At 44.5% G+C, this 19,922-nt stretch overlaps 1 protein-coding gene across 4 annotated transcripts in view; it reads left to right on the top strand.

Moving 5' to 3' along the window:
• Positions 1-19,922, top strand: part of Cfap61 (cilia and flagella associated protein 61) — a 262,922-nt gene that overhangs the window by 158,693 nt on the left and 84,307 nt on the right. For all 4 annotated transcript variants that reach the window (XM_063248629.1, XM_063248630.1, XM_063248628.1 and 1 more), the window contains one exon: positions 4,417-4,544. In XM_063248629.1, the coding sequence (XP_063104699.1) occupies positions 4,417-4,544 (128 nt within the window). The remainder of the gene's footprint in view (positions 1-4,416; positions 4,545-19,922) is intronic.

The raw sequence follows: 19,922 nt of genomic DNA, 5'->3' as shown, positions 1-19,922 counted from the left end.
CTAACTTAGGCCAAGTGCAGTGGTCCACCCCAGTAAGGACAGCAAGTCTGAGTCCAGCATGGACAACCTAACAAGACCCTGCCTCCTTCAAAATAAAAAATAAGAAGAGCTGGTGTGTAGCTCAGTGGTAGAGTGCCCTTGGGCTCCATTTCCAGTACTGTAAAAAACAAAACAGAAAACTTAGTGTCCTTAGAAACTAGAATCAGACATGTCTCAAAGGGACACAGAAACCAAGACCTGGTTTCTCAGCCTTTTATCACTGGTATAACACACAGCTAAGTTGCTTACAGTTCCCTCCATTTAATCTTTGAAATCACTTACCAAGGTGCATTCAGTTTTTGTTTATAAAATATGAAACAACAGTAGGACTCCCATTACTTTATTATTAAGGAAATTAGGACTCAAAGAGAAGCCTGCATGCGTGGCACATTTTCAGTGGATGGTCAGCAGAAAATCGGACCTGCATGTGTGATGTGAGAGGTCTTCCATCCTGTTTTCCTTTTCCATGAAAATTTGGGACATAAAGGAAAGAAATATTCTGCTTTAATTAAAAAAATAGCCCGTGATTTCTGCTTATTGGCAGAATAAACCCTTTCCAAAACAGCAACACAGTCTTCATTTATAGCTGTCACTGGGAAAAGTTTCTAGGCCAGAAAAAAATTTTTTTTAGATTTTAAAAATCATATCCATTAATAAAAAAAAAGTGATGTTTTTTAGGCCAGAAGATTTCATCAGACCTGGTGATGGATATGTTTTTAATTAAACCTGGGCACAAAATTGGATTTCCCATGAATCATTGAGATGCCCCATCACTCTCTTGAGACAATGCCGATGCTGGTAGTGATAGCCATGTCTTGAAACCCTGAGGCCACTTTGTGTGTTTTGCAGTTAGAAAGGTGATTTCTGAGGCCTGGCAGCTGTTGGTGTTAACGCTATTGTATGGGAAACAAAAGCCATTCTGTTCAGTCCCCAGCCTCTTTTGTGTTCTTGATACTGGAGCTGTTTTATAAATGCGGTGTAATTCTTCAGCAGGGAATTTCATTACTGTCAATGTTTCAATGTCAGCTTCTACTTCTGACAGCAGAGGGGATGCCTGAGCTAGCTGGTATAGCAGGGAGCTGGGCTTGTGACCCACCGAGATGCTCTTATATAAGATCTGTTCATTAGACCTGCGCTCAGGTGCACAATAAACACACATGTGCTCCCTGCACACCACACTTGAGGCTGGCTGGAGTGAGTGTTCCAACAACTGCTGGTCTTAGGAGCTAATCGAAGCACAGAGCGCCAGCATGCTCACAAGGATCCATAAGAAGTAGATTTCTTGCACAGTTCCTCATTGACCTTACCTGGGATAGTCTCATAAAGCCAATCAGAATTGACATTGATTTAAAGAACGTGTACCCAAGAGGTATACTCATTATTTTAACTTAGAAAGCATACCACTATAGGAAGTTTTCAATTGTCTACAAAAGAGAAAACTCTTCAGATGCTCTGAGAGAGAGAGAGAAAGAGAGACAGAACTCACCTACACAATCAAGGCAGGGAAGCAGACCTTGTCATCCTTCCTTTGTTTCCCTCTTCCCTGGGCTGTGCCCTTGTAGATATTCAGTTTAGCCATTTGTGCTGCCATTGCTTATTTTTAATTACTACTCTTGCACTTTTACTGTAAAACATGTCCTGAATCTCTCATCAGAAAAGGGAAGTTTGAGCAGATCTGGAATCTGTAGGCTGGAAGATGCAGTGTCATGAATCTAGCCTCAAACATCCAACTTCCAGCTGACCCATAGCTGTTGAATGAAAATAAGTGACAATTGCTTTAGGCCAGTGCATTTTGGAGTGGTTTGTTAGGCAGCACTGTGGTGGCAATGTCTGACTGGTGCAGGTTGATGATACAGCTGAAGATTCCAGAGGTAGCAGGGGCTGCAGGTAAGTTTTGAACAGAACCCCTGTTCTGTTTCTCAGTGAAGCTCTTGAGGCTTCAATTTAGGATGATTTTCCTCTTGGTAGCATCATGCATGTAACCATTTCAGCCTCCTTAGCTCTTCCTGTCGTGTGGAAAGCAAAGAATCTTCTCTCCTCCAACTATCATACAAATGCCTGGCCTTAGCCAGTATGCAGGCTGGGAGACAAGAAGAGCCCCCCACCCACACACACACACCCAGTGTAGGCAACTGGCTGATTTGGAGGAACATAGGCTTAAATTATAGTACCTGAGGTACAAAACACAACTTAATGCTTGTATTGATTGATTGACTTTGCACGTCTAGGGCTGGTTTTCTGAGCATCTGTTTGAGGATAATAATATGCAGTATAGCAACTATGAGGGATTTCCTTCTGTCTTGCTTTTGAAATCAAATGTTGTACTCACTGTTTTGTGTTGTTCTATTTTATTATTTTGTTTTATTCCCTTCAAAAAAATGGGGAAAAATGTCTTGGGCTTTACTGTGATTAAGCCAACCTGAATCACATGTTCCTCTTGGCCAGTGATTGAGAAAACAGGGTGGAATTATGCAACTTGATTTACATCAATCCAAGTTCCTTCTTAACGATGAGAATGGACCCAATCTATTCCAAAATCCATGGTGTGCTGAATTAATGGCAGCAGTGGGGAGTGAAACAGATGCTGAGAAACATTAGCAATGTTAGTTATGGATGGAGTCTAAAATCTCACCAATATGTTTTAAATATATATTAATACATTATTTGACTCAAGACATTTTTCTATTTCCTTCTTGCTAGGCTCTCTAGATCTAGGAAGAGGGGTTTTCCTGATCGTTCCCCTGCCTGGGATTTGCCCAGTCATCATGGCAACTGTCCAATGCTGAATTATCATGGTGCCTAGCTCTTTCTTCCCAGAAACCCCTGTGGTTTCTTCTTCCCAGCAGTCTTTGCCAAAGCCCATGCATGACAAAAATAACCCAAACCCTTCAACCTCACTGAATTAGGCAGTTTTTGTCAGCTGCCCAATACCCTCCCCCATCAGAGTACATATAAGCCAACCCATACCCTTTGTTGGCAGAGAGCCAGCATGGCCTGTATTGTGGTGACTGACTCCCTCCATGCCCGCATTAAACTTGTACTATCTTGCTACCTTTATTTCTCATTTTCTCTGTACTGCTTCCCAGATTGAGTGCCAAACATAATCATCATCCTCTTGATCTCAGATGTTACTTGGTAAATGGCACAGTGTAATGCCACACTCACACTACCACAGGCATAAAGGATAACTGGGAACCCAGCTTAAGATTCACCTTTACCATGAGCCTAATGGATTCCCAATTCCTGGAATCTCAGGATTTTAAGAAAAAAAGAGAAGTATGTTTGGAATATGGAGGACTGTGGTCTTGATGGAGACTCTTAATGCTGATGCAGTGACAATAAATTGGAGTGGTGGGAGGGTAAGGGCCTTTCCATTGACTTCTGGCCTCCATTGCTTCTGATAAGAAGTCATCTGTAATTCTTATTATTGTCCAGACACACAGGAAATACCCAATAAAAGCATGTGTTTATTTAATGACTTGAAAAATAGAACTGAGGTCGTTTGGCATGTAGTCCAATATTTAAAAATACCTTTCCTCTTTATAAAATCCTGCTTTGTACATTGAAGGCTCCCATGGCAGGCTGTTCAGGAAAGTTATCAACCAAATAAGTAATCCAGGTAATATATGCAAACATAGATACTAAAGGAATCAACCGTTTTCTGTGCTTCTGAGTCCTCCCCAATCTAGAAGTATCTGAAAGATTGAACATCCTTTCAGTCAACACATTTATGATATGAAACAAATGTTTGTCTTTCAACAAATATATTTTTCAGCATCTACAAGGTGCAGTGTTAAATAGTGTGAAGGAAATGAAGAGATAATACTAATCTTCAAATATCTAATAACTTTCACTCAGATGTTTTGGGAAACTTTGAACATAAGAAAAGACTTGGTACCTTTTATGGAACTGAAATTCTCAGGGGATAATAGCTTGACTGTCTTCTTGGAGGATTATTTCTATCATTAAGGATATTAGATTTACATGAAATATCTCTCAGCAACAAGGCACATACTTTAATTTCAGCCACTTGAGATACTGAGGTGAATGATCACAAGTGCAGTACTAGCTAGAGCGACTTATCTTGTCTCAAAATAAAATAAAAGGGCTGGGAATGAGCACAGTGATAGAGCCCTTTGCCTAGCATGAACTATGTCCTGGGTTCAATTCCCAGCACTGAGAAAAAACAGTATGCAAATCAAATATTTCTTCAAAATGACTTCCCATGTACTTCATCTTAGCAGTTGAATGGGAAATACTAAGTTTGATTTACCAGGAATGTCATGATTAAATAATTCTACACAATTGCTAAGTTGGGGGTGCCAACTCAGCCACATTTCCTTCAAGTCGTTCTTTGTTTCTGTGTGTTTTTTCCAGTTGGGTTATGCCTTGAACCATACAAACAGAAAGCTAACATTGGAACCTAAAATAACTGTCAATGCCAGGATTGTTGTGGTTGGTGCCTCCAGTGTTGGAATTTCCTTCCTAGAGACATTGGTGTTTTGGTGAGTTGTTCTATTTTATTTACCTATTCATTTATTTTTACTTTGTCTCATTAATTAACTTGATTGTTTTGCTGTGCTGAGAAATGAACCCAGGGTCTTATACATGATAGCCAAATACTTTATTGTTGAGCTACATTCCTAACCTCTCATTTATATGTTTAAATAATATAAAGTCTCTACATCGAATAGAGCCCTTTCTGAAAACAGATTGTTTGCCATCCCACACCTTTGCCTATGTGGATTAATGAATCCATCAAATATTCTAAGTGGAGAGCAGGAACAAACTGTAGCCCCCTGGGCCAATCTGTCTTGCACCTGCTTTTGTGAGTAAAGCTTTGTTGGAAAACAACCTTATCTACTTCTCTAATGTTTTTATGCTATTGTAGCAGGTTCATGTAGCTATGACAGAGACATAATAGCCCATGAGGCCCAAGTTAGGTACAGTTCTCCCTGTCCAGAAAGGATGTTGATCCTGTCCTTGAGAGTGTGTCCCTTACTGGCCAATCATAAGACTCACCTAGAGCACTTGTTGAAGATGTAGATTTCTGGAGACCATCCCAGACAAGCAGGATCAGGAACTCCAGGCAGGGGAGCCTAGCATCAGGCAGCTTTGGGAACTGATTTTGTCTTTATGCATCACAACAAGGCATTCAGCCAGAAAGAGCTCACCAGCCAGGACCTCTCCTCCAACCCTGGATGCTGGATGCCAGAGATCAGTGTAAAATCCTTCAGGGAAGACTGAGGCCTCCATCTCTTTCTCTGACCTTGTTCTCTCATGGTTCCCGAGGCACCAGCCAGGCTTCCTCATAGAATGCTTGTACTGGGTAGCAGATTCCCAAGTATGCTCATTCCCAGTCTCTATCTGTTCAGGGAATCCAGTGTCTCTTCACCAGGTTGCACCTCGGGTCAGCGCCTCCTTGAATGTGGGATTGTGCTCTAGCTTCATTAGCACCTAATAAAAACCCTGTGCACATTACTTAACTTCTGTTAGGCCTGATTTCCTCATTTACTGTTTTTCAAAATATATTCTTATCTTTGTAATTGACTCATAGTAGTTGTATATGTTTATGGGATAATAGTGATATTTTAGTATTTGTGTAACATGGGGAATGATCATATTGAGGTAACTGGCATATCTATTATGTGTCACCAAACATTTATCATTCCTTTGGGTTGGGTATATTCAAAATCTTGTCTGCTAGCTATTTTGAAATATTCAGTGAATTACTGTTGACCACCATTACTCAACTGTGTGCTAGAGGACATTAGTTCTTCCTCCTCCACCCAAAACCACCTCTCACTTGGCCCTTAAGTCTCAGATGCTTTTAAAGACCCTAACTTTCGGGCACCACAGAAACCTGAATGGAAGCAGCCCATATTTTTCCAAATCTTCCCCCTAGGATCACATGAGAAACTCAGATACCATTAAAAACCACAGGTGCCAGAGGCAAGTGGGAGGTGGGAAAGTACAGCCCATCACCACTCCTCCAGATGCTGATGGTCACCAGCCCAAGGGGCCTAAAAGTGGCCTTTGAGGACTAAGGGGAAAGACACAGGGACGAATTAACCCCAAGCAGGGATTTGGTTCATTTGACATCACATTAGCTAGAAAAAGGAAAGAAGTGATTTTTAAAAAATTTCTAGCCAATTCTTCAGTTTTCTCAAACACTCCCTCAGTTAACTAGAAATATGCCATGTGTCATTATTGAAGTTAGCCAAATTCCTATCCTTCAATGTGGTGATCACATGGCGGTGGCAGTTCACTGCAGGGGTGACCTCCCAAGTGCCGTGTGAGGTATTCCCTGTCCTGTGTGGTGCCACCCTGTCAACTGAGTACTTCCTTGTTCTAAGGGTCCTTTCATGGAAGGTCCCTGAAGAGCTTGTCTGGTGCAGCCACTTCTAAATGAGGAATGAGCAGGATGGAGCTGAGAAATTGTGATCACCAAGAGGTGCTCATAAACACATCTTAAATCTTCATTTGCGTATATACTTAGTAATAACGTTTTGTTTAAAATGATTGCATTAAGATATATACATGTAATTTTCTTTTTGTGGAATTGACTTAGATTTAATAAAGACAAATATAAATTTTGAAGTAAGTACTGGGTTTATTAAATTGTCCAATCAGACAGACCTTTTTAAAGCATTCTAAAGTGCTCATAATTCTCTATCATCATTACAGAGATTTGTACACTAAAAATAGACTGGCATCAGTTTACGGATCCGTAATCCGTAAGAGCGGAAATCGTTTTCTCATTATTTTCTCTAATTATTTTAAATCAGCAATCACCATAGTAACCTACTGCATATTTTGTCTTAGTAGTTTAGCTGCCACTTGAGCTGAATTTTATGCATCATTTGAACTGTAATGAAACTGAAGAAATACAGTTCTCACTAAATACTGCCTACCACATTTTGGAAGCACGATTTAGAAAAAATCTCCATCCCAGTTACTCCAGAGCTGCATTCACAGACTCAACAGCTGCACTGTGGTTCCTGGAAAATCCATTTCAGGTCTAGCGCAGGAACCTCTTTTTCCAGGAAATCTGGTGATCCTGTTACCTGGTAACATAACAGACACACACTTTGTTCTTATATTATCTACATGCAAGAAATTACAAAATGCATTTGTTCTCCTCTTCAAAGGATGCCGGAAGCAGTCCTCACACATGTCCTGCCCTCTAGTTCTGTCCATCCTTCCCTGTGTGCCAGGTGCTTCTGGGAGAGCGGCAGCAAGACTCAAAGGCAGTGCCTGCAGATGCCAGGATGGAAACTGCATGACAACACAGAGGGTGGGCTTGAGAGGTGGGCTGTTGGTGTTAGGTTTCAAGTACACCGTTCTTGCTGGTTCTCTGCTGCCTCGCCTGCACAGGGATGTCAGCAGGGACTTACCTTCTTATCTTTGGTTGTCAGGCCTGTGGGTCAGCCCTGCATCCTGTTCTCACCAGGACAGGGCCTCTCTAGCTCCCAGGTGACAGATCTGGTAGATGTTTCCCTAGGGACACACATCAGCGTCCCAGTCTTCTACTTCCCTCCTGGGTAGTGGAGCCCAGATCTGTTTGCAGTCTGCGTCTGTCCAGCAGGATCTGCACTTGGACCAGTGGCATGTGGAGAGGGGTGCGAGGTCTGCAGGGTGGTGCATCACCTCCCAGTCTCAAGAGTCTGTCTTCTGAGGGTGCTGTGGGAAGACTCAAGAGGCAAAGAAGGGCCAGTGTGTGCTTGAGGTGCTCAGGACCTAGGCTTCTCTGCTATCCCCTGGGTGCATGGGCAATGCCACCCTCTGGAGCAGGAATCTCTGGTGCCCTGTGGTGTAGACAGTTGTGACTGGGTGAAGAAGAAGGACTTGAGACATTTTCCCTGGTTCTGTGATGCCCTGCACCATACCCAAGACACTCAGGTGATGGCCCTCAATTACTGGAAAGCTGCAACCTTATGATTGGTGGATTGTGTCCATTTAGCTGTTCTGGTGTCTGGGATCAGGAAATTCTTGGCTTAGGCAATCTGGGTGTTGTGTATACAGAAGTGATCCATATACACAGTGAATATTTAAATTTTAAACATTTATTACTGTAAAAGAGACTTTGCCATGAATCCCCTTCAAAATACTTCCCTGCTTAGAACACACTTACCCCATCATTCTCGCCACTCTCTGGAGCAGCTCTGGAGTCTTTGTTTCTGAGTGTCTCCACAAGGTATGATGAAAAATATGGTGGGCATTGCTGCTGAGCACCATCCAGCAGGAAGAAGGCTCTTAAAAACAGGGTGCTGTGTTCACATCCACCTTATGCCCCGAATTCCCAGCTCTTCTCCAAAGTCAAAATGACCAAAAGAGAAATGTTTCAGATCAATTCAGGACATGAGGCAATGATGACAGCACAACTAAAGATACTCAGGAAAGACTCCTGAGCTGCTGCACAAAGTGTCGAGGACAAGTGCATTGGAAACAAGGGAGAGTAGTTTGTTGGAGATTAATGGCAATTTGCCTTTCACTGTAATAAATTTTTAGAATTTTAAAATTTAAACATTCACCATACTTTTTGACCAAACCTCCTACAATTATTCCTCTCAGTATCACTTTTAATAAAATTCTTTAAACTACAGCCACTGGGAGAAAGAAGCTCTCTTTATGAGTTATGAGCCCATCCCAGGGGCCAACTAGCTCCAGAGCACTTGACCTCTGATGGTCCTGTCTGCCTCCTTGGTGCCTGAGGCCCCAGGTCTCAACCAACCCCAGCAGAGTGGAGGGATGTCATCGTCAAGGTAGCACAAACTCAGAGTCTGAACTCCGAAAGCAAGCGAGTTTCTCACTGAAGTCAGCAGCCTCCCCAGGGAGTCGGAAGTCACTTTGTGCCAAGAGTCTCGACTTGCTCACCTCTTCAATAGTCTGGAGCTGGGTGCAGAGGCACACACCTGCAATCCCAGCACTCTGGGAGGCTGTGGCAGGAAACAGAGCATGTTAGAGCCCACGCTGGGCAACTCAGGGACTTAGCAAGACCCTGTCTAAAAAAGAAAATATCTAAGGAAGGAGCTTCAGTGTGAAGGCCGGGGTGTCTCTCTGTCTCTGTCTCTCTCTCTCTCTGTCTCTCTCAGAAATAGTTTGAGTCTCACAGATTCTCCACAAAGATACTCCAAAATCATTTTTAATATGCAAATATTATTCCAAAATAAAAGTGGGATGGGAAACCAGGTCCCTGAATTTCTCTTGGTTTTTTCTTCCTTCTCGCTTCTTCATTATCTCCTGGCACTACCTCCCTGAGTGGGGCGGGTCCTGGGTCAGTATCCTCCAGGACACAGGTCACTGACGCCTGGTCTACTCTTTCTAAGTCCTCTCCTATCCTCTTCTGAGGCAGAAGACTCTCGAAGAGCATAAAATGGTCCTGGGAAGATGGGCCAGTGACTCATGGGATGACAGTGACTGAATGCAGCCCCATGTGGCCCCACGGCTCCCTGGTGACTGGAGAGATGGGACACTTGTGTCCACAGGAGTACTGCCCATTGCTGTCCACTACTGGGAAAAGCTAGCTCAAAAAATAATCCTAGCAAAGGAGAAAGTCTCCGGTCCGGGCCTTGACTCACACTTGTGCAGGCCAGTTGGAGGCTTCATGCTGGGCCACCAGTGTCTCTGGAGCTGCGACCCCAGCCTGGGATCAGAGCCCCTGTGACTGGCCTTACAGCTCCACACAATTTCCGGCAGAGCTGCCATGCTGGCGCAGCAGCCTGGTGCCAGCAGCTTAATTAAGCTTTTTATCTTTACATTTGTCTGGGAACATCTGAAACCTTCAGTGTGGCCTGCCACTAATTAGGTGACTAATTAAACAGCACTTCCTTGCTGATCTCAGTGCTGCCAAAGCTCCAGGAACAGGATGGTGTTTGTGATTGTCCTATCCTGTGGGTCTCTGCCACAGGAACTGAAGAGCCCATGTGCCTTTTGGTGTCCCCGTTTGCAGCAGGCAGAAGCAGGGTGAGGACGAGGACAGTGGCACCTGCCCGATCGCCTTCTGCAGTCCAGGGAGCAGTCAACAGCTGGAGGCAGAAACGGGGTACATCTTGGCTTGCCATGCCGGTGGATGCTGAGGCAGCCCTGTGGCTTGGCCTCCTGCCCCCTGCAGTGTGACTGACAGCAGTGAGTACTGAAAGCCGCCGGGGTCACTAATCACAGTGGGCATCCAGTCCCACTCCGATATATAAATGAAATGAATGTTACAGCCTCTGCAATCACTGAGAGTATCCACTCCTACTCCTTTTGAGGTAGCTTTCCTCAAGGAAAACAGTTCTGCTGGGGCTGCAGTAAATCTTGTTTGAGAGGAACGGCCAACTAGTTGTTTTGTGTGGGCTCTAGTGACTCAGTGGCATTTGGGATGGGAAGCAGGAAGTGAGGACTTGGGAGGTCACAGGAAGTACAAGCTGAGTAGCTGAGCCGAGTTGTATCCTCCTCACCCAGGCTTCACCGCCGGCTGTCAGATCATTTTCAAATGATGGCGCTGCCAGCTGTACTGGTTTGCATTCCTTCAGACCATGCAAAGCAAAGAATTCAGGAGCAGGGAGCCCATGCATGTGCCAAGCTGGGGAGAGCCAGTAAAGCGAGGCAGTGAGGTAGGCAGTGTGGGAGCTGGCAGGACCCCAAGACACGCATCTACCACAGGGTCATTGCTGCAGGTGACCAAAGCTCGTCCTGTCCCTCTGTGGGATGAGGAAGCTGACTGCTCCCCAGTCCTGCTCTGGTGGCTATAGTCACCTAGCTTTTCTTCCAAAATGTGGGCCCACTTCCTGTAGTCCAGATGTCCCATGGCAGAGAGAGGTGGCATGTGGGTGCCCAGATGATGCAGGTAGTCACAGCACGGACTAGAGTATCCTTCCTGTCCATCAGTTGTGTTAGTTTATTCTTGTCTTTTTTGTCAAGAGTTTTAACAGTAACCCTTTACCAAATCATGTGGCATAGACAAAGGAGAAGCGGGGGCTAGGTCAGGTTTTGCCTCCTTCCTGCCACGCCAAGTGGTTTTTGAAGGGATTTTGTGACTCTAAGGAGATCCCAGTTGCCCCTCACCACCAAAAACCTTTGTTGGAGAAAAGATGGTGTTTGGGACAACCACATCAATTTATTTCTGCTTTGAGATAGAGTTAAGGTTAGCTCAGTAATGTCCAAACTGGTTGACAGAGCAGCCCTTCAGCATTATCTGGAAGCTGTTTGAGAAGCTTGGGTTCTGCTGGCAAGGATTGTGTCTGAACCTGGTGACAGGACTCAGGCTGGTGTTTGCACCCCCTCAGGCGATCTGAAATTCATGCCAACCTGAGCACCACTGAGCCAATGTGCAGGGGAATCATCACTCTCCAGGGGAGCTGCCCAGCACACCTGGAACCTCAGCCATGTGCCCTGTATAGTAGGGATGGCTCCCAGAGTCCCTCCCTGTGCAGTGGCATCTATCAAAATGCCCAGCCTTGTTGCAGATTAGCTGACACCTCCTACTAATGAGATTTATACAACTGGGTGCCCAGTGGGAGCTGAGCTGAGCACAGACTGTCATAGGTGTGGGATATAGTGTCTTCTCAGTGTGGAAAATGCTCTCTCCCCTAAAGATCAGAGGTGAGCCAGAGGCATTTCCTGCCAGCAGCTGCATCTGACTATGAGACATTGCCTTGGTGTCTTAGTCAGTTTCTTATTGCTAATTCACAATACTCAACACCCACAATTTAGAAGAGGTTTATTTTAGCTTACATTTCAGTAGTCTTAGTCCTTCCATGGTCAGCCGGCTCCAAGGCAGGACAGCATGGCAGAGGGACATGGTGGAGGAGAGCTGCTCACAGCATGGTGGACAGGAAGCAGGGAGTCAAGGGAGGTGCCAGGAAAGGGACTAAATCCTTCTGGGTCATACTCCCCATGACATACCTCTTCCAACCAGGTCCCTTCTCCTAACAGGAAGTGAGCTATAGCACCCCCACAATCCAGTAACTTCTCCAAAGATCTGCTTATTATCACAGAAGGCTTTCAGGGGACTCTCCAGGGGAGCTGCCCAGCACACCTGGAACCTCAGCTATGTGCCCTGTACAGTAGGGATGGCTCCCTACTGTAACATAAATTATACTGTAGACATAAATTATTCAGTTTGGTTAAAGTAGCCATTGCCTCTACTTAATGTCTGGAGGACCAAGCAAACAGCCCAACTCTCTAGGGTATTTCTGTTTCACACAACCTCTAGGCTCCAGGGCAAATGGGAGTGATGCACTTCTGGCTAGCTTTCGAACCACACTGAGGAGTCTCCAGCTCCCTTGTGGTTCATGGATCGCAGTGCCCACAGGACCCCATTGGTCCAGTTGACCATCATTGTCCCATGGGCCACCAAGGCATATTAGAAATGACCAACCTCTCCCTTTTCTTCCTTCCTCCTTTCTTTCCTTCCTTCTTTCTTTTCCCACCTCCCAGTAGCATCACAAGTTGGCAACCAGTACTTGAACACATGGGCCTGTGGTGGACATTTGAGAGCTCCTCTTTGGAGAGTGGGAGTTCTATGAGCCCTGTGTGAGACCCAGAGCAAGCCAGCCAATTCCTGGGCCCATGACTCTGGAAACCAGGCTTAGCTGTGGCTGAGTCCTTTAAAGATGATTCCTTTCAAAGAAATAATCCAACAACAGAGCAAGGTGTTTGGGCTTCATAAAAAAACACTTTTATTCTTTTATTTTAAAATAAAAATAACTGTTATGATTTGTGTTTAAATGTTTCCCCAAAGCCTTGTGTGTCATGGGGGGGGGGGGCCAAGTCTAGCATTTGTGGTTGGTTCATTGTGTAGCATTGGGATTGGCAGTGTGAGTACTGCACCCGACAGGGCTGGGAAGCTGGCATACAATAAAAGGGTGCCCCTTTTGCTCTTGTCACCTTTGGTAGCTGCTGCTACCATGAATGGCTGCCCCTTAGCTGCACCACCATGCCTTGTAGCCAGACTCTGAGCTAAATAAACCTTTCCTTCCTTCATTTTGGGCACTGGATATATTGTCTCAGCAATGAGAGAAAAGTAACTAAGACAAAATAATCACTTTGGATTTCCCTTTTGATTTGAGGATCATATTGTGATGAATCGCCTTCCCAGAGATTAGGACAAATGTCAAATGATCTTGTTTTTCTTTTTTTTTTTTTCTTTTTTTTTTTTTTTTTTTTTGGTCTTTTTTGTTTTTATCGGTACCAGGGATCAAACTCATGACTGCCTGCTTGCAAGGCAGGCACTTACGCCGCTGAGCTAAACCCCCAGCCCCTTTTCTTTCATTCTTCTTTTTTTTTTTTAATCTAGGAATTGAGCTCAGGACCTCATACTTGCCAGGTAGGCGCTGTGCCGCTGAGCTGTACCCCTGGCCCTAAGTGATCTTTTTATATGCAACAGAATATGGAATTTCCACTCTGCAGTTCTGTGCATATTGGCCATGGAGGTGGGGCAGGGAGGGTGGTACCAACACATTTTTGGGGTTCATATTCCAGGGGTTAGAATTCAGTAGATTCTAGAAATAATTGTTGTTTTTTACCAAATACCGGAGTAATTCTCCCATGCAGCTGAGTTTAGGAAATGTTTATGTAAACATTTCCTCAAAATTGGTGGTCTTATCTAGAAAAAAACTATTTCTTCCTCTAATTGTTCATCATAAGTAAACTTTATGGGCTTGTTTTCCAAACCACATTTTCTAATTCTCCACAAATCATATAACCTCTAAGTCACAGCATTATGTTGGGGTTTATCAGGCCTAATTATTAAGATATCATTAATGTGATATAGCTGAGGCCATTATCCCATATTCCCAGCATTTACATATTACATTGGACCCTGTGGAAACTATTTCAGAAATCTCCATACTTAAATTATCACCAGTGAGAATGGAGGCCCAAGACAAATACCTGCCAAACAGAAAAGCCTGTCCATATGGTGCTAATCAAGCTTTCCTAATAGCTATTATTTGCCTTAAAACATAAAACTCTCCTTCATCCTTTCCCTCCAGAAATGATGTCATTTACTTTTGAGCTCCCATAATGCTTTGCTTTTCAGTCTTGGGAACTGATTGGTCTGTGTTTTGTTTGCCATTTCTTGTGTACAAAGAAGGTTTTCTGTCTGGGCTTTTATAGCTTCCATCAGGTACTTATAACTTGGATATGCTTAGTAAGCATATGCCCAGTGTCTAAATATATGTTATTTCATATACATATTAAAATAACATTAATGATTTCTCCTAATCATAAAGAAAAATTCAAATTCATTTTAGTCTTCTTTGCCAGAACTCCCAAATTGTATTCCCATTCTTTCACCTGCCACGACACCCCTGTTTTTCCCAGCAAGGATTGAGATGTTGCTTTCATGAGTGGATCCATAATCTGTCTCCCAGATCCTGCCCCTGCACTGTCCAGAGAACTCCATGGAGCGGCCAGGCCCCTGCTGCACCGGGCTCAGCTGCAGCTCCATGTCCCACCACCCAGCAGGCAGCTTGGCCTCTGAGTGGGTGTAAGAGACCTGCTCTTTGTCCCGTCATCTGGGACCCACCCTAGTTCCTTCAGAGACCGATAAGGACAGGGAAATCTCCAACCCCAACCCCACCCCAGGGTGGAGCCAGGCACCCAAAAGGAGAGAAAAGTAGGGTGCAGAGAGCGGCTCCCCAGGACCCTCTACCCTCTCCCGGATGAGCTGCCCTCCCTCCATCCACCCTTCTCTTTGGACCTCAGTGGTCTCCCCCTCGAGGTTGCATTGTGATACTGCTACCAGCTTGATGGCCATGAATGCAGCTACCCTGTTATTTTTACTGGCAGCACAGAGATGAAATAATCAAATGGAGATGTCTCAAAATGTCTCCTTTGTGATCTAAGAAGAAAAATATATATAGCTGAAGAAATAGAAAAAGTTTTTTTCAGGGAAAAACTGATAGAATATCTATCTGTTTTATTCTTTCAGTAAATATTTGGTTCTGATTTGTTTTGCCTCATGTTTTCTTTTAACAGTGAAAGTTCACCTAGCGCCTGACTTAGCTCCCACCTAGGGCACTGTCTCATTGAATGATATTATCTTACACATTTAAGATGAAATTAAATCAGAGTTACTCTTTCACTAGTAAAACAGCCAGTCGGTTCAGATATCTACCTTGAGCTAGGATTTGCTGTCTCTGGCACATACTTTCATCACTGTTTTTGGAACAATTTAGAAAGAACAGGTTTTAGTAAATTAAAATGAGACTTTTAAATTAATTGAGGATATTACCTTTTCCCCTACATTATCTATTTGTTCAAGTAGAAGTATTAATGAAAGTAGTTAATTAAATTACATGATGTGGTTGCCTTTGCTGCGTCAAAAGACCGAAAGAGGGAAAGGCCAACAAAGGTAAAGAATAACGAGCAACCACTTCGCACATGGGCAGGTTTCTGTTTCCCAAAAGCTTAAGGAATATGAGAAGTTTTATGTTTCTTTTACATGTTCAGAATAAATTGGCAGTGCGACCCCCTTTTATTTGGAACATAAGGATGTTTAGACGCAGTGTTGTAGCTATCCTGCAACATGACACGAAATGCAATACCTTTTACTTATTTCCCTGGATACTGTAATCCTCCCTGCTTTGCAAGTATCTCGGAGCAGTTCCACCCTCTGTCTCCACAGCAACGTGAAATCCCTCTGGAACCATTTGCTGGGCTTGCAGGTGTGCATGTTTAATGTCTCCATGGCCGGGGTGCTGTGCTGAAACTTTTTTTTTCCCCCACAATCTGATGACCTTTGACCTCAGCACAGAGGGCTCAAGATGGCATGCAGTATTATTCCTATACAGGAAGCCGACACTGATAGATCCGAGGTTCACGCCTTCATCTGCGATCTGCTCAAAGCCTCTGTGTACTCTGTGATCTCTGTTCTATCTTCCAGAACTTTAGGAGTTTTCATAGGTGATCAAATGTAAATTTTTGAACATTGCATTTCTGTGCAGTTGTTCACTCTTGGAAGAGCTAGAATCTGTTAGAATGGTGCACTGCAGATGTCATGATTTTGAACCAGTACACACAGGGGTGAATTAAGGAAATTACAAAGGTCTTGCTAAGCCAGATTGCAAAGAGAACTGTCACAGCAAAAATAGGGGGTAGGAGAAAAGTGAAAGTGCTGTGGGTATTTTCACATGAAGGCTCAGGAAATGGTCCGCATCACAAAGCAGGTTTGGAGGTTAGGTTAGGCCTGAACCTAAGACCTTATATACTGAGGTTGTGATTTTGACTTAAAATTTACAAACAAAAATGTTAGTGCCCACTGGAAATACAGTACACAGTGTTCCAAACACTTCAAACACCACTTCCCCTAATTTTCAGAACATCCTCTATGAGGCCTCAGGTCCCACTATTCCCATTTTATAGATGATCCACAACAAATAATTTGTCCAAGGTCAAAACCTAGAAAGTGCCTGAGCTCTGGGTCTAACTCAACTTGACTCTTAAACCCATGATCCTTACCAAGGTAAAAGCAAAGATGAGAATTCTATTTTATTTAAAAAGTTTCCCGTAGCTGTGTGGAAGAGGAGCAGAGAGAAGACTGGAGCAGGAATACTAAACCTGAGACTATTTTTCTAGGCAGAGGCAAGCAACAACAGCAGTTTGGTGTGGTGGCACATGCCTATAATCCCAGCACCCTGGGGAGGCTGAGGCAGGAGGGTCACAAATTCAAGCCCAGCCTGGGGAATTTATCAATTTAGTGAGAACCTATCTCAATGCAAAGCCTCTGGATTCAATCTCCAGTGTCAAGAGAGGAAGAGGAACTTAAACAAGGTGAAAGAGGGTGGAAGCCCGAGATGGGCTTCCAAATCCTAACTGGAGAAGTGGCTCCTTGGCTGTGGCATCAGCAGAAACAGGAGAGGGATGGAAGCTGCCATCTACATACTTAGATTGGGATGAGCTAGAGCTCTTGGGAATTGGATGTGTACCTCTGAAGGATGCTATAGTACAGGTTACAGATGATGTCACCAGGGCCATGGGCATATTGCCGAGGGAGCTTGGTGACAGAGAGGTGAACAAGGAGGCAGGGCTGGTTGCAAGCGAACTGAAGACTGCCAGTATTGTCGCAGGCAGCACACAACACGTCCTAGGGACCCAGCTCCGGGGGAGAGGGTGCATGGGCCACAGCCTGGCCTCCTATCTCCTCCATCCTGTCCCTGCAGCTCAGGGTCAGCAGTGGTATCTGGCCGTTCCCTGTCTGAGTTACCTCCAGCCTTTGAGGTCTCCCACCAGCACATGCATGTGCTTGCTGTCCACCTGGCTGTGGGAGTTAAGGTCCTTCTCCTGTCCCCTCCCCACCCTTCCTGCACCAGGGAGGTGAGGGGGCCACCACTTGCCTCCCTGTGTTCTCTGCACTTTGTCCTTGCATAGAGCCAGGGTGGTGTGGTGCTCTGAGAAGGTTTGAAAAGATTCATCTGGGCTGTGGCTGCAGTCTGCTGACACTTGGGACAGGTCCTGGGGGCTTGCAGAAGGCCCCTAGTAGAGATTTGTTCCTGTGAGATGGGAACAGGCCCCCTTCCCTGGACCTAGACTCTGGCCAATCAGGAGTCTAGTCCTAGGAACTGAACTATGATGAAGCTGTAACCACCTGATCAGCTGACTGACCTCGCTGTTTCCAGGCCTCACTTCTGGTATTGATGCTCAGAACCAGCTCTGCCAGTGGGTGCTGCCTGCCTAGTTGGCAAATCATCATATCTGCTTTGTTTTTCTTTGCTCAGATAAACTCTACTTGGTGCAAGTGGCCTCAGGAACTCCCTTGGACACTCTCAGTCCTCCTCCTGCCCGCATGGATATGATGGGCAGAGCTCCCGGGGACCTGGAGGACCTCACCACAGCCCACTGAGTCATCACTGGACACCATGGGATGAAGTGTCTGGTTCTAGGGAGGAAGTGGCGTATCTGGGATGGGGAAGCGGGAAGTGGAAGAACACTCTGAGCATGGAGAAGGGAAAGGCAGGGCTTCCGGAGGCAGTCTGTGCCCCCTTCCTGATGCAAGAGATGCAGTGACTGAGGAGTCAGGATGGTAGCTGGAGGTCAAGAAAGGCCAAACCAAGCACAGGTAAAGGACCCGACCAAGCATGCACAAAGCGCAGACGATGGCCAGTGGAAGGAACTGTCTCTCACATGTGAAACTTCAGCAAATGCCTCCCTCCACCAAAAAAAAAAAAAAAAATCTGTACTGTATCATTATAGAAGATGAGTTTTTAAAATCCTACCTTCTCTTTGGGTAATTTTCTAATTGTACCATAGCGTAATTCAGGAAAATTCAGTGTGGTAATTTAGCAATTTATGAGTCATTTGATCCATGTTATTAGTTAATTCAAATTATTCCATACTAAAGGAATTGCTTTCTGTATAGAAGCTATAGCTGCATGATCATTAAGCCCTCTGTTCACACAGAAATATAAAAAGAGCCAGTGTGGAGCTACTATTAGTGCAACATAAACCACATTTTGATCATGTGGGATCCAAAACCAGAAATTTTAAGGGCCCTGCACATAAACACATTCATGCTTCCCATTAGATGGTAATAAATCCAAAGCCTACTGCTGGCTCTCAAGCACTTGAGGCTGGAGTGACATGTATCTGGGGTTAATGGTGACCTTTTTGCTGTTTGAAGATATCCAGACTTTCTATTTTTATTAGCAGAGAAGATGTGCTTGGCTTGTTTGTATCCAATAAGAATATTCATTCTTAAATGACACCTATCCTTGGAGACTTTTAGAGCAAAACCTCACCTAATATTTAGCTATTTTTAAAGGTCATGTGCAGCTGGGTTTATTACACTGCCCGCCCAAGCCATCACCGAAAGTCGTCTGTTTTTAGTGCTACTTAACAGATTGTCAGTAAATTGATAGCATTTCCACATTGGGAAGGCTTCCAACTCCTCCTGGGAGAGGAGGCAGGTGTTCTGCTCCGGCTCAAGGAGGCTCCTACTCTGGCATTTGGTTGATGGAAAGGGATGTGTGAACTAAGGAGAGATTTTTAGAAAAAAAAATCTTTCTCACCAACCAGAATCCCCTGAAAACATCCTCCCACCCATAAAACATTGCTGACTGTAAGCAGAAGTATTTTAAACCCCGAGGGGCAGATACAGAGTGAGTCCTACAGGCGTACTTCGTGTGCTGGGTTTAAAAGAAAGGCTGGGATGGTGATGAGGGTACTGCTTGGACCGGGCTGGAAGGCATGAATTTCATTTCTGGCCCTGCTTTTATGAACTTTGTGACCTTGAACAAATGACCATTTCTAGCTGGTGTGGTGGCTTTGGCCTTATAATCCCATTACTCTGGGAGGCTGAGGCAGCAAGATTATAAATTCTAGTCTAGTGTTATGGTTTGTGTTTAGATGTCCCCCCGAAGCCTCATACAGCCATGAAGGTGGGCTTCTATACTTTGTGACTGATTCATGGTCCAGTACTGGGATATGGGTATTAGTGCTATACCCAACCCAGGGCAGGTATCCTGCATACAATAAAAGGGAGGGAAAGAAGTGTGCTCTCATGCCCCACCCTTTTGCTTTTGTTACTTTTGCTGTCTTCTGCCACCATGAATAGATGCCCTTCAGCCATGCCACCTTGCCTTGGAGCCATCTGACTACGGACTAAATCTCCACAAACTGTGAACTAAATAAACCTTTCCTCCTTTAACTTTGGGTGTCAGGTATTTTATCTCAGCATCCAGAGAAAAGTTACTGACAGAGCCTACCTGGGCAAGTTGGCAATTTTGCAAGACCCTGTCTTGAAGTAAAACAATTATTTCAAAGGGCTAGAGATAAAGCTCAGTGCAAACACCTGGGTTCAATCTAATTCCCAGTGCTGCCAGTTCCCCCTCCCTGCTGCAAAAAAATAAAAAAATAAAATAAAATAACAAACCTACAATTCCCAGTGTTGATTTTCT

Source organism: Cavia porcellus, unplaced genomic scaffold (assembly GCF_034190915.1).
Source record: "Cavia porcellus strain 051 isolate PalLab524CR breed Dunkin Hartley unplaced genomic scaffold, mCavPor4.1 scaffold_5, whole genome shotgun sequence".
Lineage (NCBI taxonomy): Eukaryota > Metazoa > Chordata > Mammalia > Rodentia > Caviidae > Cavia > Cavia porcellus.
This window is presented reverse-complemented; position numbering and strand designations above follow the sequence as displayed.